At 40.0% G+C, this 27,476-nt stretch overlaps 1 protein-coding gene across 7 annotated transcripts in view; it reads left to right on the forward strand.

Annotated features, from left to right (window-relative positions):
- The first annotated feature begins 324 nt into the window (after nucleotides 1-324).
- dgki (diacylglycerol kinase, iota) overlaps nucleotides 325-27,476 on the forward strand; it is a 45,445-nt gene continuing 18,293 nt past the window's right edge. For 5 of the 7 annotated variants that reach the window (XM_056245197.1, XM_056245201.1, XM_056245202.1 and 2 more), the window contains exons 1-4: nucleotides 327-1,000; nucleotides 23,406-23,514; nucleotides 25,308-25,403; nucleotides 25,897-25,971. In XM_056245197.1, coding sequence (XP_056101172.1) covers nucleotides 789-1,000; nucleotides 23,406-23,514; nucleotides 25,308-25,403; nucleotides 25,897-25,971 — 492 coding nt within the window. In that variant the 5' untranslated portion in view covers nucleotides 327-788. Of the gene's footprint in view, nucleotides 1,001-23,405; nucleotides 23,515-25,307; nucleotides 25,404-25,896; nucleotides 25,972-27,476 lie in introns of all 7 variants that reach the window. The other 2 variants (XM_056245199.1, XM_056245198.1) reach the window with 2 other exon arrangements.

Below are 27,476 nucleotides of genomic sequence, written 5' to 3' on the forward strand. Positions count from 1 at the left end.
ATAAAATCAATACTCGGGGCCTGACCAATATATTATTAATATGTTAATGAATAAATTCGAATAGCTTTGCCTTCGTAACAAATGTTAGTGGGCGTGGCGAATATTATAATATTAATGGTAATGTTACTATTATGATCATATTAATAATAATATTAATAGTTAATTGTAGTTTTAAATAAAAAAATATACAAGTGCCATAAATCTAAAAGATCTATATTTTTTTTTTTTTTGCGTACTTCCTGCCTGAACAAAGAGGTTTGTATTCACAATCAGGTCTGGTTTAAACCCTCGTGTAAATACCATAGACAGTAGGGTAAATACGGCTTCTGGGTCTCGTCTCGTCTCGTCATAGTGGACACGACACGTCAGAGATCACCACGCATTTACACTCGTGCGCGCGCCTGAGTGTGTCCAGTCGGAGACCCTCTGCCCTACTTTTAATGCCCGATGCTGCTGCGAGAGGAGGATGAGGAGGCAAATCCCAGAATGTCCTCGAGGATGGATGCAGCTGTTGTTGTAGTTCCGCTGGATAGAGTTGCGCGGATTGTGCAAATCGAGTAAATCGATAGATAGATAGATAGATAGATAGATAGATAGATAGATAGATAGATAGATAGATAGATAGATAGATAGATAGATAGATAGATAGATAGATAGATAGATAGATTTTATTCATCCCATAGATAAATATATTTTATTCATCCCATGAGGGACATCGGAGGACACATTTGGAAGGAATTTTAAGCACCGGAGGAGAGAGAGGGGGTCCACTCTGTGCCGACCGGAGCATGATGGACCCCCTGGCCGACAGACGCGCACCTCAGGCGGAGCGCAGCAGCAGAGGAGCTGCCGGTGGGGAATCAGCGGACGATCAGGCACGAGGCTGCCGGAGAAACGCGGCGATGAGCGGCAGCGAGAGTCTGGGCAGCTTCGCCGACATGGAAGACTCGCTGGAGGATAAACTCAAAGGTCTAGCGTTCAGGAAACAGATCTCGTATAGGTAAATATGCAGTTTAATTCATACCTTCGCGTTTGTGTACAGCACTGCATATTTGTGCACGTATTTCACCACCATATGGAGCGGTAAAACATGTGGTTTGTTTGTGTTGTGCGTTACTCCTTGTGTTTAACAATGCAGACCATTTGTTGTGCAAAGCAACACTCACCCACCAAATTACAGAAGATGATAAATATAGATCGTGGTTTGTGCTTGGATATTGTGTTTATTAATATGAGAATGCATTAGGGGTATAGTGGTCGTAAATGAATTGCATTATGTGGGAAAGGTTTTGATGCACTTCATCATGTTCTTGATGATATATGTATATTGTCGTTTGGCCTGCTATTGATTTGCCAGCAGGATTCAATTGTGTTTTCCTCTTGCACATGAAACCCTTGGGCAATCAGACAGGCACTTGTATTGAATTGTTTAATTGACATTTGATCTGTATCAAAAATGACACGCACAGAGCAATGCATCGCTGTCTGGTGATGCATTTGACATCCGCAGAGGTAGAAAGACAGATTCCCCAAAGTCAGGGGCAGAAACGGCATGCTTTGACATATTAAAGGGTTAGTTCACCCAAAAATGTAAATTCTGTCATTAATTACTCACCCTCATGTCTTTCCAAACCTGCAGTGCATAACAATAAGTATCTAGTGCATCCTAAAGCCCTCTTATTGGAATTGATCAGTAACTTTTGGCTTGTGCAATGGTGCTTCTCTTGTTTTATCTTCACTGAAACTGTTTTAGTGTAGACCTTGTAAAGCCGTTGAAAACATCTTAATCTAATCTTATTTGGGATGCATTGATCATGTTGGACATGATTGGTCCTTCCAGAACAGTGTAATGAATGAGACGTATCGACAGCATTGGTTTCATGCTGAAACATCAGCTGATCAGGCCTCATCGTCATCACTTTGCAATGTACCTGATACCTTTTGATACCCGAAGGGCTGTAACTGATTTGAATCATGCAGAGACGTGAGAACTTGCCTGTTCTTCTCTTCTGATTTGACCTCCCCCTCCTCTGTTTTCCACCTGTCAGTGGAGGAGGGTCACTGCCACCCTCACTTCTCCTTCAGAGCCTTAAGGTCAACCTCCTCTGAGCAGATCAATCCTCCTCACAATTAAGGCCAGTCTCTGAAGAAATGATCAAAGCTGTCCTTTCTTTCGTAGGAGCGATCTATATCCATCTATGAGATGTCAACAAGTCCCTTGAAACCCAACCACACCATCAGTAAAACAAACAAACACAAGCCAACATGGCCTAAAATGCGATGTCTTAGTGTCTTGTTCAGCTTTTTAAGCAAAGGCTCTAAAAATGGAAGCTTTGAAGTTGCCAAAGACACAAACAGGCACTGTTCCAAAAACTAGTGAGCTGCCTTGGGGTTTACTGTCTACATAGGCGGCATCCTAACTCTAATGGAACCGCATAGGTGATTTATTTGGAGTGCTCTATATGGACAGCAACTTTGTGCTTCACACAAATAGGGTTCTTCACATGAAATGCACAGGAAACTCAACTCGCAATTGATTGATTATCTGCTTGATTATTTCTTCACAAAATGCAAGTATATTATCGCCCAGCTCTTTATATAAATTTGGATATGTGTCAAAACCTACTAAGGTGTAATAATGGAACAACAGTTTTAAAAAGTGATTTTCCCCCCACTATTATTTACAACAGGATCTGCATTTTCATGGGTTTAAATAGAAGTTGTTTTGTTATAGGAGACAATAAAAACTTCACCGTGTTAGTGAACATTGTTCAAAATGTGTTGTACATTATATTCTGACGGACATTTTACATTGTGCAAACTACGCATTCTGATTCATGACATTCCTGATTTGAATATTTTCAATAATTTTCTATTCTTGACTGATCTCTTTTTCATAATTTTGCCAATAGATGAACTGTTGAACAAGTCCCTGTTGTCGGATCTGATGCCTATGTAGGCAGCTCACTAGGTTTTGGAACAGAGCCTCAGTGTTCTTCTTCATACTTTCCTCAAATATAGCACTTGTATCAGTTTTTTGTTATCTAGTGAATCATATTCAGCTTATAAAGAGGCTCTTGTGTCCGCTCTCTCTCGCTGTGTAAATGAAAAACGGTGGAACATAAAAAAGAACTCATGCATTTTTAAGTGTCCTATCACAGCCCCGATTGTAGATTTATTCATGCTTGACACATTTTCACTTCGGCAGGCTGCTGAAAAGTGAAACATGCATATTTATCGCGGTCTGCTCATCATCAGAGAGTGCAAAAAACTTGTTGCAGTGTTTGTCGAGCTTCCTCCAATGTTGGACGGTTACTCCATTAACTTACAATGCTAAACAGAAGTCTGATTTAAACTAGTGTGAACAGAAATAATTTACGTCTGTAATGTCAGAAGTATATTCAGTGAGGAAAAAAATTGTGAGATGGTCTCTATATGGCAGGTGTCTGGAGGGATGGTTCTGTAAAGTAAGAGGGATTGATGATGTCATCAGAACAGGAAAGTTGTTTTAGGATCAGAACAAATGACATTTTGATGGAGGATTAGAAACATTTTTGTTTGTAATAATCTACAATTACTTTATTACACTAGGGATGTATAAATAGATTCAGTTTGTTCATTTGAACATGTTGACTGCATTTTAAATCCAGAACATTCAGTCGTCACAATGATGAAGCATATTACCAGGAAGATATGCATTGTGCCGCCAGCAACGCTGCAAAATATATGGGAATGGGTTTAATATTTGATCGCTTACAAGTGTTGTGTTTTATCAGTGAAACTTTAATAAGAGCCCTGGTGCATTTAGTCATCTGTCAAGTTGTGCCAGTCCTCCTCCTATTTGGCACTTTGCTTTATGCATTTGGATGCATTTGCACCCAATTAGGACGTACCCTTCACAGTAAGTTTACTGTGCTGTGTTATTTTCTCATTTCTAGTTGGCATTGAATCAGAGTGCGAAATGGCCGGCACACCTACTGTAAATGTTGATGTGTAGCCTAAGTGAAATTGTGTGTAAATACTGTACGTAGGCTGAAATCGAGAACGAGTTGTTCCATGCGTGACTATTTTTCATGTGAATGTACCTTTTTTGGACCTGCTGTCCTTTTGTAAGTTGCGCTTCGTTGGTTGACGACCAGCTGACGAGTTTAATCTTGCAAAGGTATGCTATGTGCGTAAAAGAGGGCAGTGTCTGGTGATGTCTGGTGATGTAGGGACTCGTCTCATATCGCTGAACGCACAACCCGGGAGCCCGCATTAGAACTTGATGGCGGACACAAATAAGGATTTTACATAAATGGTCATAATCTCTCCTGAAGATGGCTGTGCACAGAGCGGGCGGCTTAACGCTGATAAAGCCAGTCTTTTTTTATGCTGTAGCAGGGGTTTGTTTTGCAGTCTGAGGAGATGTATTAAAGGATTGGACTTTTGAAGCTTTTCCTTATTAGGTATATGAGTGTAAGAGGCTTTTCCCTCGGCTGTTCTGTATGGTGAAGCATCACGCTGATGGGTTTGCTGCTAAGCTCTGCCTCATAAGGGGTCAAAGCAGAAATTTAGTCCCAGGCTTTTGTCTTGTAGTAGGCCCGGGCTGCGTTTCCACTTGTTGTTGTTGGACCTTTTACACCCTTTTTCAAAGAATTGATTTTGTAATGGGGTCTACTAGATTAGGTTTTCATGCTTGATTTTTCAAACAACTTTTTTCATATATTATTACAGTGATGCAGCCCCTCTTTTCCCAATCTGGCAGTAACGCTCTGTTTAGTCTCCCTCCTTCCAAAAATCTGCAATGTGCTCTGATTGGTCGGCTGCACCAGTTTGTTGTGATTGGTTAACCGCTTTGAAATAATTGTCACGACCCTTAATTCAACATATAGTTTCAACACTCTGCTAACTAACTCAACCAGGCCCCGCCCCTTTATTCTACGTATGCCTTAGACGGGAATTATTTAAATGAGGAATATTGTGACTTGTTCGTTCCCAGAAGAAAACTCAAGACTACGATGGAGGCGTTTCAGGGGGTTCAGAAACGGAGTGACTTTGTGCTTAGTAACTTTGCAGACCTTTTTCAACAGCAACACTAAATAAAGTTGAAAATGTAAAAAAGCATATAGTGCCCCTTTAAGAGCCAAATAATGAAATAAGTGGTTGCATTACTATATCCAGCCCACAAAATAATGTAGTAGATCATATAGTGTCATGAGTTTATAACTCTGGAGAATGTATTTGAACATCTGAAGTAATACAAGCAATTTCTTCCATTCTTTTTCCTTCAAGTGGTCCGTCTCTGCGGTCCTCTGCCGTGACTCTGTCCTGCACCTGTAGTTCTGGCAGAGGAGCACCTGCAGACAGCCACCACATGGGAGGTGTGAGAGACTTCATCTCCGCCTCCGTCTCTTCATCCATCTCCCCCGCATCAACAGGGAGTTAACACTGTCTCTCAGCATGTGTCATTCACCCGCTTTTAATTCTCTCTGACGACTCAGACAGCCAGTTCTGTTCAATGTTTTTTTAAATTTCATTGCACAAAAATAGCAGAGAAATCAATATAAGACCAGGAATCTTCAGATTTTTTTATGTACATTTATGTGCAGATTTTGGTGGAAAATCCAGAATTATGCATAGTGAATTTAAAGATGGTAAATGTGTTAAATGAGTAGTAGGTACATAGTGTCTCCATACGCATGCATGCTGCTGCTTATATACAGGCTGTACTGGGATTACTGGGTGGCTTTTTTATCATGATGTGACAGAGTTTTATTCATGATCTGAATCCTGACGCTGAGTAATTTCACTGATTGCTGGAACAGTAATATTGGTGTGTAATCCTACCTGATGAAGTGAAGTACAGCTTTGTGCCCAACCATCATTCATGTTAATGGCATATTAGAGGATTTCATCCACTTGTGTTTGCTACTGTTAGTTACCTCAGAAATGGAAATATCCACTGCGTAGTAGCCAACATGGTTTAGTCTTTCTGATATAAAGTAGGCGAGAAGAATCCTGAAAAGAAATCACGGTTTTCAAATGTATTCAAATAGAAAACAGGTATTTTAATTTGTAATAATATTTGACAATATTACTGTATTTTTCATCAAATGAATGTAGCCTAGGTGAGCATAAGAGACTTCTTTTTTTAAACTTTTGAATGGTAGTGTAAATATCACAATATAGTTGCTTTGCATGATATTTAACAAAAAATAATGTTTTTTAAAATATTTTTTTATGAAAGCCTTTTTCTGCCTCATAAGGAAAAAGATACATTCATAAATAATTTTGTGACTTATGTCACAGTTCCAGCTATTCACAATTGCAACTTTAAATCTCATAACATGGAACTTTGTTTCTCACTATTCCATCAATAATTAAATTCACTCGATTCATATGGATTAGTTTTACGATCTCTTTATGAACTTTTTGAAGCATCAAAGTGGTAGTCAATGGAGGGAAAGAAGTCTCTCAGATTTAAAATATCTTAATAAGACAACATGAGGGTGAGTGAATGATGAGTTTTTTCATTTTTGGGTGAACGAGCGCAATTGACAATGGAAGGCGACTAGCCTTGATCTATTCGTGTTTTAATAGAGCTTTTTAGCTAGATCCCTAAAATAGTTTGTTTGCTGGCTTCCATGGCAATACGCAATGTTTTTCGCCAACTGGCAACCCAGGGTGTTGAAATACTATTGGGTAAATTGGCAGTGGGCGGGATCACACAGACCAAAACAAGAACAGAAGAAACATATTATGGTATTTTTGTGTTTTAGTTCAGTCAAAAAAATTAATACATACAGCACCTTTAAGTACCTCGGGATCTTGTTCACGCGTGAGAGTATGTCGGAGAATCAGACTATTGCGACTTTATTTCTCATAATTGCAACTTTATTCCATACAATTTTGACTTTTTATCTCTTCATTTCATATTTTAAACTCTATCTCACAATTACCGGTTTTATTTTTTTCTAAATAACTGTCTAATCCAATGCTCTCAAGTGAAAATATCGCAGTCCTGCCACTAATGGAAACAATAAATGAAAAGACGCAGAGGTCAGTGATAGAGACCTCGTGCCTGGGAAAGGTTGTAAATATTGTGGCTGCACGTGCAGCTCAATTGCATTCGCTCTCTGCACACATTATCTTTTCACCACAATTAGCTCATTCTGCCTCTCTTCTGGTCTTTTTTTCTGTAACGCACTCTGCTCGCTAATAATAACTCACCATATATCTCTCTCCAGCTGTGGTCTGGGAGGTTGTGTGTGTGTGTGTGTGTGGGTTCAGCCCTTTATGCACTGATAGCACAGGGTTACGGCAGCCCAGGCCTCATTTAGCAAATGATTAATTCAATTAGGCAGCAAGGACCTCAGGTGGAAAAGAAAAACCAGGAGGCCCCTCATGTCCCTGAAGCCCTCAATACACGGCTCTCCAAGAGGTGGAACAGAGGAGATCCGGCCCCGCTTTTACTGCACTAATGGAGGATCCAGGGTCCTGACACACATTAGCGTTGCATTCAGACTGCTGTTTTCAGCACACAACACAACGTTTACCTGATCATTAGCAGGAGAGCCATCTGCCACCGTTGCTCTGTGTTCAGAGACTGGCTTTTTGGGACATGTAGGGATTGGCGTATTTAAATGGCACAGGTCACAGATAACAACTACATATTGTCTGAAAGAAAACTCCAGTGAGCTGCAGGTCATGGATGTGTTTTTTGACATGAATGAGAGTGTCGCAGGGTTCATTTTCAATTCAAAATTGTGGTTTAGGACAGCCATCATCCAACCATAGAGTAGAGATGAATCATGATGGTTAATCGTCCACAACTGACTAGTTGATTGAGTTTTTCTAGATTATCTAGAGTTTTCTTCTATTATTTATTTCATTTTGCTTTAGTGATTAATTTATTTGTTGCACAATAAAATCCCTCTCGGGAAACGTTGCGTCTTTGAATTACGTATATAAATTCAAAATCGAAATTTAAATTCAACCCCCTAGCACTAAACTTTATGTGAAATATCAAGCTGGGTCATTCCGTGTAAAATCAACCAAATTTCATAAACTTCCCTGCCTCAAACGTGACTCAGACATGAGTTGATTATGAATAGTGATGAAAAGCAAAATATTAAAGGTGACCTATAGTTCAAAATTGAATTTACCTTGGTATAGTCAAATAACAAGAGTTCAGTGCATGGACATGACATAGAGTGAATCTCAAACTGGACTGTTTTCGCGTTCTCATATAATTCACGTTTATGAAAAACACCCCTGAAAAACGGTCGGTTCTCCACACAATACCGACTGTGACGCAATAGTCGGGATCATTAATATGTACGCCTCCAAATATTTGCATAATGCCAGCCCTCAATGCCAGGTGGAACTGCGCAGCCGAAGCATGGCAGTTGCTCAGTGTGGATGTTCACATGAACACAAAAGTATTTTTTTTAGTTCCTTCATCTGGGCCTCTGAAGAAACAATGGGTTAATTTTATTTTCTCTGGAAATTTCCAAACATTTCACCGAGTGTTTCCTCAACTTGGGCCAATATAGAGCTGGCCTCGGATCGAGCTACCAAGCAACACTTTCTGATGAGTAATTGTTCAAGTTCAGACAGGTAATCTTTCTCTCAAAATCGTTCAATACTGTTTATGCATCAGTAAGTCAAGCCAGTGACTAAAATATCAGCTTCACATCGTTTCTTTTAGTAGGATGAAAATAATCGTATTTAATTTGTGAACAAATTATATACAGAAAGCGATCAAAGAACAATCTTTCCACACAGCGCGAGTTTATCTGGACACTTGCCAAACTCGTTATGAAATCAATGACGCACGTTACTGCACAACGAAGCTCTTACTGTATTTACATCATCGTGTTTGCATTGGTGAAAGCAGAGAGAGTGCAGAAACTGCTTTGCAATGATAAGATCTTCATTCTCGCGATCAACACGTCATCTGCTCAATGCTCATCACGGCAACATTTTATGTGATGGGAATAGATCTAAATACTTTAAAAACATCTCACGATTCGTTAATCTCGATAGCTGTTATAGTAAAAACGTATAATAGCAGTAGTAAAAGTATTCGGGAGAGAGTTTCACATGTAATGCGTTGTTATTTCATATGCAAGCATGTCAGCCAATCACAGCAGTGGCCGCGGTTACACTGAATCCCACAGCAGACACGCCCCTTCAAACAGAGTGTTCAAATCAGAGGCTAAAAGCAGGCTAGGAAAAATGCCATTTATTTCTAAATTATGATTATTTTTTATCTAAAAAACATACTAACATTATAAGGGTAACCCAGGAAACATTATAAAATAATTAAAAAAAACATTCTAGGGCACCTTTAAATGTCATGGATGAATATTTTAGTAATCCACTACTTTGTAGAGGGGGGTCAAAATGACAATTTTCAGATGAGATTTGGAGCCAAATTACAAAAATACCCCGCATGGTAGTTCTATTAGTAAAATCGGTTGACTTTAGCAATCTTTGTTGCATTATATGCCAATATTGGCAGTTCCAAAAATAATTTTTCACCCCAAAATTTGCATACCTGTAACTCAAGAAGTATTACAAATATCTTACTATCCTTTTAGATTTTGGTTCTTAACAAACTTTTCTTTTGGTATCTCAATTTTGAAGGCACTTTATGGTTTAATTCCAAAGTTATCGGGATCTCGATATGGCTCCAAGAATAAATTGTTAAATTGTACACACGGGGACCTCTGGTTGAGTTGACACAGAATGACCCATCTGTGATTGATCGTTTTACCTGTTAGTCCACGTTCGCTTGCTTTCTAACTGGTTGTTCTTGTCCAGAATAATCTGCAAAGTAGATCAGACTTTATTGGATAGTGAAAATTATACTGAAATTATTCCTGTTCTTCTGGAGACGTTAGTATAAAGTGGACTTTTGGGACTCATATTCCAACCCAAGCAGTTTCTGTAGGTGTGCGGTCCACCGGAGTTCATCTCAGCCCTGAGCTTTGCTCTTTATGGCGGGGCTATTTTCAGCAGATGGATGGGTCAGATAGGGGAGAGATGCGTGCTTCCGATGCCTCCCCCGCTCCCTGCGCCAAACGCCGAGGTTAATTATGGAGGTGTCAGCAGCCAGAGGAGGAGAACAGAGAGAAGAAAGAGCTAGAGGAGGTTTATGTACAGGCAGGAGTGGGTTTCAACACTCCCACATACTCTGCCAGTGATGCTCTTAATCTCTCACACTCACACAAAAGCATCACCGTCACAGTTATATGTAATTATACAGTCCGATCCCACACGCTCCCACTCGCCGGGCCACAGAGCTCGCACGACGCGGTATTGTTACGTTAGCATATATCTATAACATGAGAGAACATCGCATGCAGTACAGAGAGTTCACCCACCTCCTGTAAAACTTGATATGTTTGATTCATTTCGGTGAATCAGTTCAAACTCTCATAATCAATTAAATTATTTGTTTGCACGGTCACTCAGAAATGTTTAGGGAAGTACTGTGTGGCATTTTTCATATATAATTTTTTTTTTTAGTAAAGAACAAATGTAAGTAAAAATCACTGTTTTTTCATTTGAAAGTTTATATCTGTGCATTGAAATGCAAATAATGAATTGTGTTAATTTGGTGATGAAAATGTGGAAAATATTTTTTAACAGATTTTTCGTCTATTTTAGTTCTTGCATTAAACATGGCTAATCTCATTGGCTACAGTGGCTTTTTGGTTGAAATTATTTTTCCTCTAATATCTCTTTTAAATCTCTAATAACTCTTTTGGCTGACGCTTTATCCAAAGTGACTTTTTTTTACTTTTAATATAGCGTATATGTGTGCATGCATTCCAGGAGAATTGAATCCTTGACCTAGGTGTGTTGATAGCACCAAATACTGTATATATATTATTTATAGCATATATATATATAGAATATCGTCCAATTATCAAGATATAGCTAAAATCATGTTGCTTAGCCATACTGTAGGCCTATGTGGTGTTGTTGTTACTAAACTCTGAGGGGACCGAAACTGACTTGGTTTCCTGTGATTGTTGTTGGCCAAAAGGCAGACTTAAATGTGTGTGTGTGTGTTTGTCAGGTCACAGACAGTCAAGGGAAGGACACAGAAACTGCAGGGGGTCTGGACCTCTCCCTCAAAACACCGGGAAATGTGTCACAGCTGTTTCTGTTGTGCCGCAAAGCAATTCGAACAACACATTTTACATGCTAGAGCAAACTGTGCCCATCACGCAGTTTTATTTTGTCTGCAATGAATGTCAGCATCAGATACAAATATCACTGTTATTTACAGCTTTAATAAAGAGCTGCTGTGCGTTCGGTTTACCCGTAAGGTTTTTCTTTGATGTGAGATGCTATGCTTTAAAGTATAATGAATCCATTCATCTGCAGAAATGATTTGCACTGTCTGCACTAAGACAAGCATCGCTATTACTATTGTTCATATGTGATTTGAACAAGCTTCTAACCATAAGTATTAGACATTTGAGTGTGCTCTAACTTTTCTAACTGATCATGCTCACAACATGTCTGGTGAATGACAACCGGGCGAAAAAGTCCCATAGACTTACACTGAAGAAGGGACCTGAGCCATATCAAGAGAAGAGAATATCATAGTGAATTGTGGGTGAGCTTGTTTGACTGAATCAAGATAAAAAAAACACTCGGCACCATAGCAATAGCATAGAGTTTTGCACGATGAAGCGCCACTTAATATTTTCTTTAGAAGATGTACAAATCTATTTGACTTTTATATCTTCAGTCAATTGAGTGACTGAATTCAGTTCTTTTTTAAAGAATCACCCTTTTTCTTTTCCCCTCTTGAGTCTTTCAGTGAGTTGGAGGAACATAAAATGTGTGGCAGGAAGCTGGTGTCGCTACGCATGAGGATCTTAAACAGGAGAAAGTGTCAGAAAGCAGGAGAGACTGAAATGAATAGAGCGAGAGGCGATTGCCCAGGAGCACTTGGATCCGCGTGAACGGCACTCGCCAAAGCCAAACCACCCACGGCCCCTGCACCCGCTACACTACGAAAAAATCAGTCTCTTAATCAGTATTTCTGTCCTGTTTTTCGGTAGAAATATCCAAACATTCTTAAAAAATACTTGAGAAGCAAAATTGTGAGCTAATCAGACTGTGAAAGAGAGGAGAGGAGAAAAGATGTGGGGGAGGGAGATGAATGTAGGACAGAGGGATGGAGGGGGAGAGTGTGTGTGCTCCTTCATGTGGTGAAGGACGAGGTGCATGTGGCCCACAGCAGCTGGTCTGCCGAGAGAAACTGAAGTTTGACCCTGACGAGAAGGGTAGGGAAAGAAAGGGAAGGAGAGAGAAAGAAGAGACATAGATAAAGTGAGAGTTAAGGCCGGGACAAACCATGCCGGCGGTCAGCCATCTGGGCGGTGTCGGGCCGTTTTTGAGCGTCGGTTTGTCCGACACACAGTCGACGAGAGGCGACAACACAGTCAAGATTCATCGCTGCTATTCTGTGACGTCGGCTTGGTGTGTGGCTTTAAGGAGGAAGGTGAGAGGCTGTAGTCTTGTATCTGCACAAAAGGACGCAAATGCAAGTGAACTTGTTAGATGCTAACCAGAATGTGTAACTTCCGTTGTGGATGCGCTCTTCTTGTAACAACACCTTGAAACACTGGTAACTAAAGCACAAAGAATTCACAACATTTTAGTGTTCTCATTATAATGTTATGTATGGCAGATTGGCGCTGCACATCTCGCACTTAACTGTGTTTTCATCTATTTTATCAAGTGATTCCAGACAGCCTGCGCATTTTCTAAGCTATGACAAGAAAAAATATAAACTGCTGGATAATTAATCATCAATTTTTTTGAAAAAGAAACATCTAAAATGAATATGACTGTCTCAAATAACCCAATTATTTTGTACAATAATGTAGGCACTGCTGTTTGAGCTGACGAGTGAATGAACACTGGTAAACTGAAGCGCTTTGCTAGCGAAACTCAACCAAATGCATCCTATATGAGATTAATCAGATGTACGCTATTCAAAATAAAAGTAATAGTACAACTTTCATCTGTACAAAAGGACGTGAATGCGCACGTGAACTTGACCGTTTTCAGAACTCCCGTTGTGGATGCCCTCTCCCGTAACAATAACGCTGGCACGGGCAGGGCAACTCAAGCACAACGAATTTACAATGTTCTATTACAATAGTGTTCTCATTATAATGTTATGTATATGGCAGATGGTGCTGCACGTTTTGCACTTTACTGTATTTTCATGATCAAAGTGATTCCAGGCATCACTGCACACTTTCAAATCCATAGTTTCACTTAATTTTGCCGGTCTGGACGGCATGCTGTCCTAACGCTAACCAATCAGACCTCAGCTACCGCCCAAAATGCTGCAATAACAATTCAGAAAAAAAAAAGTAGTCACGGCGAACGATCGTCACTGTCACGTCCGAATATTCGAGTACTCGTTCACATCTCTATACTGTAGACCTGAGAAGATGTTGAGAGATAAAGAGAGACTGTTGAAGATTGTTTATGTCCGCTCTTTGAAAACATGCCCTATATATTTATACCTCTTTGTAGAGGAAGGAAAGAGGGACCGAGAGAAAGACTGAGGAACAGACTGCCACATGGCTATGAGACAAGGACATGCCATCCCTCATGTGTGAGAAGAATACATGAGGGAAGGCAGAGCAGAGACAGGACGGACAGAATGACATGGAATGACAGTTATTAGTGGACTGTGGAGGGAATGTGTGTGTCGCAGTTTGAGGCTAGGAGGTGATGGATATAAATATCTGAGCGCTGTTGTTTGGGGAGTTCAAGCGGGAAAAGCCCAGGCTTCCTGTCTGACCGCTGTACCAGCAGGATGGGAGTTCTGTTACACATTTTATACACAATACTCTCAATGCATGTTGACTTTCAATGCATGTTAATGCTGTTTTAACATTTATTGAAACGCTATAAACCAATATGGTACTAAAGAATGAATGCATTGGCAAACAAATGCATTTAAAGATTTAAAACACTAGAAAGCTACCCGTTCCATGAGTGGCACTTGTGCACACATGCATAAACATTCTAGATTGGTCAAACTGTTTAACAACTATACATGCGCAGATACAAACACTTGATGCTGTCAGTGAACAGTTAGTCTGGATTTTGCATGGATTTTTTATCATGCATTGCTTCACTGTTATCAGAAAGCGCAAAGGCGTAATTTAGCTGAAATCACTGAAAATTATTTATCTGTCAGTGAATCAGGCTTGCTGAGCTTTTCTATCACCAGCTCCACCGCAGATGTTATCTGGGATTTCAAGAGTGAACGCGACATCCCGAGAAGGATAGCAGTAAAGTTTGTTCTGTATGTGAGAAAATGTCATCATGTGAAGTACCCAGTGCAGATTCCAGTGCCATCTGATCCTACTATTATTGTAGGAGTATGAAGGTAAAAGAGTAGCAATACTCGAGAGCACGTAGATGTGAATTTGAGAACTTGTACAATAAATAATCGTACTTGTATGTGAACATTTACACTCACAGCTCCAATGTGAAAACCTGTAAAATAAAAATCTGAAGTTGAATGTTGAAATTTGCACTCGCAGACAATAGTCACAAACCTGTATTCTGAATCTGAAGCTGCAGACAAGCAGTCACAAATGTGTAAAATGCCATTCACAGAAATACAATGACATTCACAAACATGTAAACTATATTTGCACTTCTTCTAACATTCAAATTCGCAGTACAACCCCAAACTGGCACTTGCAACTTCTCAAATCTGTCACTGCAAGTTCAAATTTCGCGCCTTGACTTTTGCTACTCTTTTCGCGATATATGAGGTGCAAAACTGATTTGTGCACTTATAACTCAGTAGTGGCGGGAGAGAAAAGGGGGCAGGAGCGGGGGTGTTCAAAGGAGCCGTTTTATTGGTTGCCGCCTAGCCAATGAAATGGGACTTCTATTGTACGCGATGATGTCACGAAACCCGCCTCCTCGTGGATGTTCTAAAACGCTAACATCGATTAATGCATTAGATTGATTTAAAAGACATAAATGATATTATCAAACTTAGTAAACAAATTTCAACATTCAACTTTTATTTTACAGGTTTTCACATTGGAGCTGTGAGTGTAAATGTTCACATACAAGTACGAATATTTATTGTACAAGTTCTCAAATTCACATCTACGTGCTCTCGAGTATTGCTACACTTTTACCTTCATATAGGAGACAGTGTCAGTGAAGAGCTTGAGAGGAGATATAAAACCTGTAAAGAAAAAAAGGTAGATTTTTATGTTATTCCCAAACGAACTTTAATTTTGTCACATTATATAAAAAAGTTTGAAAAAAATTTGATTGTGTGTATTTAGAATACATGAAACGCTAGCTGTGAAATTAACATTAACAAGAAAAAAATTGCCCATTTTATAAATAAATAAACTCTTACCACCAGAGATTATTTATATAATATTATAATTTTAAATGTGATGTATGTATATGCACTTTTTGGACATTTGTTTTGTAGATAAACTAGTGAGAGTGTAAAAAGTATTGACAAGAGTAAATTTTTTTTACACTTTTGGTCCACCAGGTCAAAATTGTCAACAGGTGAAGAAACCTCCATGTATGATTGGATCTGCCCATGGAATATGTCCACCTACCACTTCTATTTCTTCCCCGGTCCGATCCGGTCACAAGTGTGATGTATGTGCTGAGTTTGCGTGTGTGTGTTTGTGTGTAGTTTTCCTGCCATTGTCAGTAGGTGTGTGTCAGGCCGCAGTGACAGAGCTCAGGGGCAAATGAGAGAAATGTGTCTCCATCCGGCACACACATGAACACAGAGTCACAATAACAACGTCACGGACACACACATACAAAAAGACCCTGACCTTAGGGAATTCAGACCCAACACATACAAACTGAATGACTAATACCCTGACCACACATTTATTCAGGAAACATTAAAGTAAATGCAGTAGTTTAGAAACTGCATCCGTGCCTTGGGACAGAGTAAGCAGCCAAAGCATTCATAGTAGCATGAAGAGTCTGAAAATGTTTATTTCTCTCCTGAATTGCAGCAGGTATGATGCTGAAATCAGCATGTTTCTCTGAGAAAATTTGAGGAACATGCATATATAGTGTACGGCAGCAATGAATGGCTCTGGAAGACTTTATAAGCAAGCATTAATTTACCATAGGTTCTAGGAACCTTTGGGGTCATTGTAGATTGTAGACCCAGAATTAGTAGACGCTTTTATGATCCAAAGTGTCTAGCAGTACACTATTGCAAGGACAAAGTCCTTAGTTGCTGCTTTGAACAAGAAAGAAGTTATCCCCGGTGGGATTCCTAATGTTTTTATGGATATGGAATGTATGGAATGTCCCAAATCTGTCACATATGTATAAGAAGACTCGTGGGATACCTGCGTACTGGTAATTTGATCGACTGATTGTGTCCTAAAAATGAAGTGCTGTTAATGTGTTGTGTGATGTTCTTATCTGGAACATTCTGTATTGCCTCTTGATACATTCTTGTGTTGTTCTGTTCATCACGTTCTTATCAGGACGCGGCCGGCGTCAGATAAAAGCACGAAGATTGAATTAGCACTAATCACCGATCTGCCCAAGATTCCTCTCAGTCTTGGGGTCTCACGGGAGCTCTGCGTACACGTCGTTTGTTACACTTATTACCTTTGGCACATCTTTCTCTCGCTTGCGCTTCACCCCCCAGTGCAGAGTCTCAGATCTTAATCTCTGGAGCGAGAGGGAGGCATGAGAAAAAGGTCCGTGGCAAGGACATCCTGCTCCGAAGAAAATGAGGAGAGGAAGAAGGATTGTGTTGTGGAGCGCCAGTAGCCTTGAGGAAGTTGGTAATAGTAAGGCTCAGAGAAGCTGTCCTTCAAGTGCATGTTCGCCAGGGCCCCGCGGGCGGGTAGAATCGCAGAGAGCACACTGACCCAGTTATAGAGTTTCAAGCAGAGACTGAGCAAAGCAGAAGTAGAGAGTAAAAGGAAAGTGAAAAGATCACAGACACTTCCTGCAAGCAATTCCAAAAGATCACTTCCAAATTATTCATGGTCTTCGCATTACTTGGTTGACATCATTGGTGACAAGATGTAGACAAGGATCATTCCTTTTCACTCTTTCACAATCACTAGTCAAATCATGACAGAACTTGCTGATGTACGTCACTCACAAGGCACTAACTGAACAACATACTGTAGATCTATGACTATCAGACTCCTCACAAAAACTTTGCATCATCAAAGTGTGAGGTCACCAAATGAAGTCACATCCTGTAGAGTCACTCGATCAGTCTGTGCAGAGCAGAGAGCCAGTCAAATACTCCTTTAGACTGACGGATCCATGGATAAAGTGTCCCTTTGTAACAGATTGCCCATAGATTGTCTTGCAGAAGGTCACCTTGGCTTACATAATAGACCTTAAAATAGCTCAAAGTGCTAGACGTGGGGCTGACCTTGTGGTTTGCTTCTCTGGGGGTAACGATGGCAATGATGATTGTGAGAGATTCTTGTCTGTCTCTGGTGACAGGACAGGATCTGACACCCATACACGCCCCCCGGTTCTCAGGTATCCTCCGTCAGGTCTCAGCTATCTGACGGCCTGATGATCTCAGCGCTACACTGGCAGCGGGAGGGTGCACGATTGGGTGTGTTAGGTGTGCTTGGGCGCTAGCAGGCAGCCATGTGTAACAGTGATGTTAGCCTACCTTGCACCGGTGGAAGTGAGCCTTCTACTTGCCCAACATCGGATGCTGCTGGAGAAGAGGTAGAAAGCACACCGGTTGTTCGGAAAGGGGGGCACAGATTGAAAAGGCAAAATGGAAGGATGATCAGGGGCCAGAAGACAGTAGAGGAGAACCGAGTATGTGGGAAAGGGCGGAAGCGGAAGGTGACCTGGTATCACAGGCTTCTGGGCTACAGGTTAGTGACAGTAACAGTAGTGTCTTCTCCATCTATTTCGATCCAGGTGTTGCTACATATTATTTTAGCAGCTGAACTCCATGCAGAACTCCACACTTTTACTTCTTTACTGACTGAGATCGAGAGTGGGCGGCGCGGAGAGATGATATCATAGCTGTGTACGTGGGTTGACACCTGACTTAAAGCGTGGATGGAGTTTTCAACCCACACACAACTACAAAACCTAATTGGCCGAGACAATGGAAATGGAGACAGAGATTATGATGCTGACAACAAGATTTTAGACTTAAATACACCAACGGTGGCGTGTGTTGGACTGTTGCCATGACTACACAGGAGGGATGATGTTACCGCAGGGTGTCGTGGGAGGGAGGGAGAGTCAGCGGCCACTAAATTGAACACGCATCCCCTGCGTTTGCACACGTGAACCCTCTGTCCATCCCTTCATGTCTGTCTCTCGGATAAACAGGAGCTTGCATGGCAAATTAATACAGGCCGATGATAAATGTCACACACATGCACAGCATCCATCTGAAATCTCTCGGTGAAGCCAGACCTCTGTCAGAGCCTGTTTTAGTAGAACTAATTCCATTATAGCAGTCTCACTGATTGCTCTTCCTGTCTGTTTCCACCGGCTCTGGTCGGCATGTGGCGTATCCTTTATCTCAAATTGTGTTCCATTCTGCCTGCGTTCCATGCACTCAGTTGATTACTTTCTAGTGATATGTTCTGCTGTTCGCGAAATGACACTGTGTTTACCCAGAACTGATTATACACCCTAATGTAAGGTGTCTTTAAACAGTGGACATCGATGATTGATTTGCTTAATGCAATGGAATAATATTAAACAGAAATGCGTTACTCATTTACCTGACTGCAATGGGAAAGAGGATTAGGAGGTCTCAACCTCTTCCTCTGTCTCTATGTCAGTTTAGTGCAATCTTGACCATTCAACATTTAACTTGTTCACAGGCACAAGACATGTTTGCTTGCTGCACGTGAAGCATTTGACAATAATAATTCAGTAGTCACATTGTTTTCTAATGCAAGCTTCCTCACTCAGCTCCCTATATTGCATGTTTCCTTCACAGCATTTTGTCACAATAGCCTTTTTTCTTTTCAGATGCATGTGTTATCTTATCCCAGAAGAACATTTAGTTGCTCATAAGTCGCTCTGGAGGAAGTGTAAATTTTGTCTAAGGAGAAAGACCTTGAAATTTCTTTTGAAAACCTATAATTATTTTTTGTCTCTTAGAACTTAAAGGGATACTCCACTTTTTTTGGAAATAGGCTCATTTTACAACTCCCCCAGAGTTAAACTGTTGAGTTTTACCGTATTTGAATCCATTCAGCCGATCTCCGGTTCTGGCGGTACCACTTTTAGCATAGCTTAGCATACATCTTTGAAGTGGACAAGACCATTAGCATTTCTAAAAAAAAAAATGACCAAAGAGTTTCGATATTTTTCCTATTTAAAACTTGACTCTTTTGTAGTTACATCGTGCACTAAGACCGACGGAAAATGTAAAGTTGTGATTTTCTATGCTGATATGGCCTTCAGGCGCTGCGTCATATCATTGCGCCTGCTGCTCTCATGGTACGGCAGTAAAGTTTCTTGATTATTACGCAGGAATGAGAGTATAGTTCCTAGCCATATCAGCCTAGAAAATCGCAACTTTACATTTTCCGTCGGTCTTAGTGCACGATGTAACTACAGAAGAGTCAAGTTTTAAATAGGAAAAATATCGAAACTCTTTGGTCATTTTTTTTTTAGAAATGCTAATGGTCTTGTCCACTTCAATGATGTATGCTAAGCTATGCTAAAAGTGGTACCGCCAGAACCGGAGATCGGCTGAATGGATTCAAAAACGGTAAAACTCAACAGTTTAACTCTTGGGGAGTTGTAAAATGAGCCTATTTCCAAAAAAAGTGGAGTATCCCTTTAAGTCTCCATTTTAGCACATTGGTGTCTAGGAGAAGCAATTTAGCATTTTTGTTTTTGTCTTACATTTGTTTATATCTATTTGTTGTCATGTTCCTTGCCTTCACCACGTTTCATCACAGTGTCATGTTTTCAACGCACATGTCACCCGACAGTGTCTCTATTTTTAGCTTGGAGGGTAAAGGTGTGTGATCCCGTGGCCCCAGCTCGCTTTACAAAAGAGCTCGTAACTGGACTCTCGCTTGTGTTCTTTCTGAACGGGATAATTTTAGATGAGGACTTGAAACTTTCAGCAGGGTGTCAGGTGTACGTCCCACCTTTTCCTCGTCCGTTGTTCTCTTCACCCCCTGCCTCCATTGGTTGTGTCGTGAGTGTGTGTAAAATTATACACAGAGTGTGGGGTCACTTTCGACCTTCGCTTCAAAAGGGACAGCCATATGGCACTGTGTTTACTATGTTAAATACTGAGCCTTTTGGAGGAAGATCAGGTTGCATGAGTTTTTGAGGAAGGAGCTTTGAGTTTTAGCAAGTTCAGTTACATGCTTTAATATGCACAACAGGTGGACTTGCAAATAACAGCTGGGAATATGAAACACATGTTCACTTTTATATATTAGTAGCCATAGCTTTTTGTCTAGTATGCTAATTAACTTGATTATGCTAATATCTACAGTCTATGTTAAATTTTAATGTTTTGGCCATAGTATACTATAAACTTCCTGAAACGTAATTGCTCTCTTTGTGTTTGTACAGGCAGTTTGTTTTGTCTAAAAATGTTATTTTAAAATATCTCATGTTGCTTGTATAAACGCCACTAGATGGTTTTATAGTAATGTGAAACTATTTTTTGATTATGCACATTCATAAATGCCTGAAATGCCAAATATTCTACCGTATGGTACAAACGTATTTTTTCTTCTTCTTGGTCCATAGATGCTGGTAAACCTCATTTCCAAACTAAAATCATTCCTTGTCAACTCAACCAGTGGTCCCTGGCTATTATTATTATTATTATTTTTTTTTTTGTGATTTTGGTTATTTCTTTTCTGGTGAAAGAACAGGCATGCAAACTTAACAATATGTATGGCACTCAGACAGGAATGTTCTATGCAATTGAAACGAGATACATTTCTAGTTTCAACATCATTTGTTCTTCAGTTATTCCTCTTTAAAAGAAAACAAAGTATCAGCTATATGCAAATTGACATAAATTTGGTTTTTGACCACTGAAAATTTTTAATATTGACCAATTTCCTCATAGAGCCTCATTGAAATCCACATATCTTAACTGTATTGTGCTGTAAAAATTAAAAGATGCCAAAATAAAAGTATGTTAACCAAAATATAAAAGAATATTAAGTCTTATATATAATATACTTCTGGGTTTACAGGCATGCAAACTTTAAGCAAAAAACACAAGTGCTTTTGCCCATTTTTGAACTGTCACTGTTGACATATGATGCAACAGATTTTACTAATAGACCTTCCAATCCCTGTGTAAAAATAAAATAATTATTCTGTCATCTTTCTAAAGTAATTTTTACCACCCTGTAATTTGGTTCCAAATCTCAGGTGAAAATTGTAATTTTTTGACCCCCCCTCTACAAAACAGTGGATTACTTAATAAATATATATCTATAACATTTAATAGTTTGGCTTTCATCACTATTTATGGTTGTCTTTCTTCAGAAAAAAATATTAACAAAATCAAAAATTTAAGCCGGGGAAGTTTCAGAAATTTGGTTGATTTGACAAGGAATTTCCCAAGTATCTTTTATTATATATTTATTGTCTTTTACGCCGTCGGTGTATGAATGAGTGAGTGAATGGGTGAATGTGAGGCAAAAATGTAAAGCGCTTTGGTGGCCATTGGGTCTGTGAAAGCGCTATATAAATGCAGTCGATTTACCATTTTTTTTACCATTTTATTTTAATGAGCATTATTCTCAGCATGGGTCTTTTTCAGGGGGCCATCCTGCTATAGATACTAGATATGAGTTTTAGTTGATGGATCTGTGATACTAGCATGTGATGAGGCCAGTTCTGTGGAAGAATGACAGACAGAGGATGTGATTGCACATTACTGACTCATGCAAGCCCCTTGCTGAGACACACACACACTAGTGATGTATGTCTCGAGACCGGTCTTGGTCTCGAGACCGGTCTCGAGACCACTTTTACGTGGTCTCGGTCTTGTCACGGCCTTGACGGTATTTGGTCTCGGTCTTGTCTTGGTCTGAGACCTCTCGGTCTTGTCTAGGTCTCGCTGTCTCAGACTGACATAGTGGTCAGGGGATTGAGCAATACAATACTACAATATCCACGACGATATCCACAACGGATTGAAGCGCGCGTCCGAGTGAAGACAGTGCGGTGCGCGCGAGCCACGCGAGAAAACACTGTATCCGCGCCACTGATCGCAGCGGCAACGAGCACTTTGATCACTTGATTTAAAAAACACATATCATCAGGGTGCGATTTGTGAAAAAAACAGAGGGGGGGGATGTTTTGAAAAAGTTTTATTCATAAAAATAAATCATGAGAACATGAACTTCATCACTGCATTTGCAGGAATTTAAAAAAAAAAATTCTTATTAACTCATGAAGTAGCCTAACGCAATATGTTTTACTCTAATAGCTTATCATGTACAGTTTTTGATATATTAATATTTAGTAAAAGACATATCAGTGGCATGATGGGTTTTACCTTCATTCAGGAGATTTTGGGTAACTGCACAACTGACAGATGACTTTGAGCGCACCGCCAACGGTGTGTGTGTGTGTGTGTGTGTGTGTAACCATAGCGACAAAAACGACCAACTTTCGGATCCTGCACTTAAGCCTATAATTTCGTTTTTAAAAATATAATTATGTATTTAAAAGTTGCAGAATGGATTCATTTGGAGACGTCGAAATCAGCAGAGATAGGCAGGCAAATGCAAAACAACATTTGACAAGTTATTGCTTAGCTTCAACACTAATGTTTTTTTTCCCCTCCGGTCTCGACTTGGTCTCGGTCTTAGGCTCGACTTGGTCTTGGTCTCGACTTGCTCTGTCTTGGTCTTGGTCTTGGTCTTGTCTTGGTCTCGATACCATCTGGTCTTGGTAGTGTCTTGGTCTCGGTTTAGGCGGTCTCGACTACAAGTCTAGCACACACACACACACACACACACACACACACACACACACACACATCGTCTCTAAAAACAGTCTTTTCTGCCTATTTCATACCATATGAGGCAGAGGCTGTCTTTGCATGGAGGGAATTATGGGAACTTCCTGGCCAAGCAGACTGGTTAACAGATTGGTCTGGATCATTTTGATACTGGCACAAGGTAGACGGCCGTCTCCTGTTGTGTGTGTGTTTTGTAGCGTGTCCCCACTTTAAATCCACAATGACTAGTCCTTTTATGTGCAACAGCAAGAAGCTTATCCCAGATGTCAAAACCTTTAGCTCAGCAAGGTCTCATTAGTTTCTCTTGAATGCGTTTACTCAGTCTTGTGCTGAAGCTATTTGTGGTCATTCTGTTACGCAGGAAAGCCATCTCGCGGTCGGGCCTCCAGCATTTGGGTCCAGCACAGAATCCCTTCACTGCCCTGAGCAATGGACCAGCCAAGGAACTCCGCAACACCGTGGACTGGAGCGTAAGTGTCCTTCATCTGCCTTTCACTATGAATGTCTATCCAACTGCATGTCTTATCAGCTTTCCCATAGAAAACAATACTGGCAGTGCTTTGATGGTATCATTTGGTACTTCGATATAGACATGGGTCCATTTGACTTGAGCCAGTAAGTAACCAACTAGCAACCACCCAAAACAGGAACATTTTTGGTGTGTTCGGACTGCAGGAACTGGGAAGGATTTTAGTTTTAGGAACGCCTTTTTGGGGGCTAAATTAGCTCCTACTTCAGGGTAGGGTCTAACCCAGCGCAATAGTACTGAATACGTTGATTGGCCATAAAATGCCATACAAAACACCAGCACTCACTACATTCTAGGGCTGCACAATATATCAAAATTGTCGAAATATCGCAATTGTATATATTGCGATATGCATGTCGCAACAGCTTGCAATTACTGGGGTCATGAACAAAAGACAAAGAGAAAATCACTCACTGCTCTTGGCTAGATAACTTTTGTAGCTTTAATAATAATCCGTATATATATTTAGTTCATACAGTGAAAACTAAGCAGTATTTTATTTTTACATTTGATTATTCAGTTTCTGTTGTTGAATAAACCTAATGTAGGCCTACCTGAAACCCTAAACCCTGTGGTTTACACTGATGTTAAAATAACACTTAAAGTTGCTTCTTATGCTACAGTAAAACACTGCTGTTCACTTTCAGAAGTTGTAGGGATGTTTTCTTGTCACAAAAAGAATGTGAAACTTTATATAATTTTAAATATATTTTAACTTTAAGCATTGTCATATATATATAGGCTATATATATATATATATATATATATATATATAATACAGTACATGACATTCTAAGACTAAAGCCCTAATGTTTGTGTCGAGGAGAAGATATTGCAATGGTTTTGACAATATCAGCATATTTGGACTGGTGGGTGCTGTTTGACGTGGGTGGGTCCCACAAAGACGGTTGGCATGGCAAAAGAGAGACTCGTTAATCCAGGTGCTGTGTGTACAGATGGAGACTGCTGAGGGGGCGGAGCCCAGCGGGACGCTTCCTGTGCGTCTTTGCTGGCTTTTCCTTCCCCTCTAGTTCCCGACGTGACCAGCGCAGCAGCCATCAAACATTAATGCGCCTTCCTAAAACTGCTAAGTGTGTACACAAGGCATCGCTAATTGAAGCCTCACAATGTGTGTGATTTGAATGCAGGAACGTGCATTACCTGAATGTTTTTGTATTTTAATGCTCATATCGTTTGCATATGTCATGTCAAGTTAAGTCACAGTTATTTATATAGTGCTTTATAGATATGTACTTACTAAGGTTAGGATCAGGTTTGGTTTAGGGTTAGTCGCATGTAATTATGTATATTTACAGTTATGGACAGTTATGAAACAAATACCGTTTCAGCTGTAAAGACAATATAGTGTCATTATTAAGCTCAATTTAGTTATGTAGCGAACTATAAAGCAGCTCCACAGAAGATAATAGTGTCAAAAATAGTGCAGAGTTCATCATAAAACTAAATTCTAAATTCAGATATATTATAGCTATATGTATAACTGCATCCGTGGAAGTTGTTATCATAGCCATAAATAAACCATGATTTGCTACATGCTAATCAGTTCGCATGAGGGGATGTTTTCATTCTAGAGAGCATTTGATCAATGTTTTTGGTTTCCTGGAAGAGTAACATAAATGCGTATATCTGCTAATTAGCATTAGCATGCAGATGTAAGCTTCAAAGCTTATAGACATGGACTGACAGCTACAAAACTTGATTTTATCTGCACAGGAGAACGCAGTGAACGGTGATCATCTGTGGCTGGAGACGAACTGCTCCGGGGATCTCTGCTACCTGGGCGAAGAGACGTGCTTGGTCAAGATTGCAGTGAGTATAACATGGTTAAACAGGTTACAAACATGGTTAAAACAGATGAAAGGAACTAAAGAGAAGTCAGACAGTTGCTGTATTTGGAGGGCTACCTGAAGGCAGAGAAGAGAGTGTCATTAGAGAATTTTAGCAGTGACATTTTCTTTCATGAGATAATGTGAGGCTGGTGTGTATTGAAAGGAAGAGGCAGCTATTAGTCTGAGAATGTTCAGCAGGTAAAAGGATTTTGTTAGGCTTTTGTTAAAGCACGACGCTGCGCTCTGATGTTTTCAAGAGCCGTAGCAACTCTATTATTACCACTTCAAGTGGTTGGCAAAATCCTTCGTTGCCTCAGAGGAAACAAGCTTTTTACAGCTGAAGATGAGAGTGCAGTGAGAGCATATTCCTTATACAATTGAATTATTAGATGCATCGTAGATGTGTGCGTTTGCTCAGGCTATTGCTCTATGACAAGTTGTTGTGTGTTTTGTGCTGTTCGGTTCTCTTTAAGAAGTCGGCTCCCCGGAGGAAGTGTGCAGCCTGTAAGATCGTGGTCCACACGGCGTGTATTGAGGAGCTGGACAAGGTGAGCAGAGGCAGAAATATCCGTTTCATTCTCACGCACGTCATAAATACGCCCTCCACAGATGAACGCTGACGTTTGTCTCTTCAAACAGACATCAGGAGGATAATGAAATGGGATGAGATGGTATAATCTAGATATTGCAGTTATGGTTTTTAGGATCAGGAGTCGTGGCTCCCTGCTGTTGCGATGTTCAAATATAGTTATCCGTGCAATTGAGTGAGTAGATGTGAAAGAATATCAAGGTCACAATATACATCACAATCTATTTAAGGAAAATGTTTATATTTTACTAACTGTGTGGTAATGTCTGTTTTTGGTTCATTTATTAAATTAAATATTTTAGAAAATTCTTTAGAATTAATCAATAGTTCAGAGATGGACTAATAGTTCAGACTTTTGTATTTATTTAAAAAAAAGAATATATATATATATATATAAAAACAATAAATACTTCTACTAATAATAATAATATATTGTATGTATATACACTCACCGGCCACTTTATTAGGTACACCTTGTTAATACCAGGTTGAACCCTTCAGAACTGCCTTAATTCTTGGTGGGATTGATTCAACAAGTTGCTGGAAACATTCCTCCGAGATTTAGGTCCATATTGACATGACAGCACATCCATGATGTGATTCTCTCTTTCCACTAGGGATGCACCGAATCCAGATTTGTGGGGTTCGGCCGAATACCGAATCCACTGGTTAAGATTCTGCCGAATCCGAAACCGAATACCGAATCCTACTCTCATCCTCAGTCCATTAACACAGTAAACACATTAATGAAGTAAACAAAGCGGATTTTTCATTTTATTTTATTACTGTAAATAATAAACACTACTTTTACTTTTATAACTGTAAAAAAATAAAAGAATAAGCAACATTATGCATTTTGCAAATTGAACATGTAGCTCGACTTGAATTGCCTTCTTTTCACTGAAAGTACTGCCAAACAACACTTTTTCTGCTCACGAGTTCCATTTTCACTTTCTCACAGCCAACTGCATTCGAACGGTGCACCTACTGTAACGAGTGGAAATAAGGTGTGGCCCCTTTAAGAACTGCGCGCTCCTGTTGAACTGTCTGCAGTCCGTATTGTATGTGCCGTGCGCCTCAAACACATGCCCATGTTTGCGGGTTATTTCTGTTTGATGCTCATTTTTACCTTATTTTGTTAAGTAACGCTGTGGAACGTAGAACGTGTGACAGACAGTTACACAAGTTCGATTGTGGAATAAAGTGCGAGTTGTGAGATGCCAATCGCCTCCGTGAGTCTGTCTGGCCTCTGCAATAACTTTAGCTGTGAGCTATCCCTATTTTTCTTCCTGACACAACGCGTTACACTACAGGCTTGTTCGACTTGAACCGGCGCTGCACAGACAGATCAGTTTATGACATCAAAGTACCGCGAGAGCAATTCAAAAGCATAAGGAGCCGTCTGCTCTCTATTCGTTCACGCGGTACTTCGGGATGTCATTCACTGATCGGTGACTTCGACGT

Source organism: Rhinichthys klamathensis, unplaced genomic scaffold, assembly GCF_029890125.1.
Source record: "Rhinichthys klamathensis goyatoka isolate OS25496 unplaced genomic scaffold, OSU_Roscu_1.1 h1tg000029l_1, whole genome shotgun sequence".
Classification (NCBI taxonomy): Eukaryota; Metazoa; Chordata; class Actinopteri; order Cypriniformes; family Leuciscidae; genus Rhinichthys; species Rhinichthys klamathensis.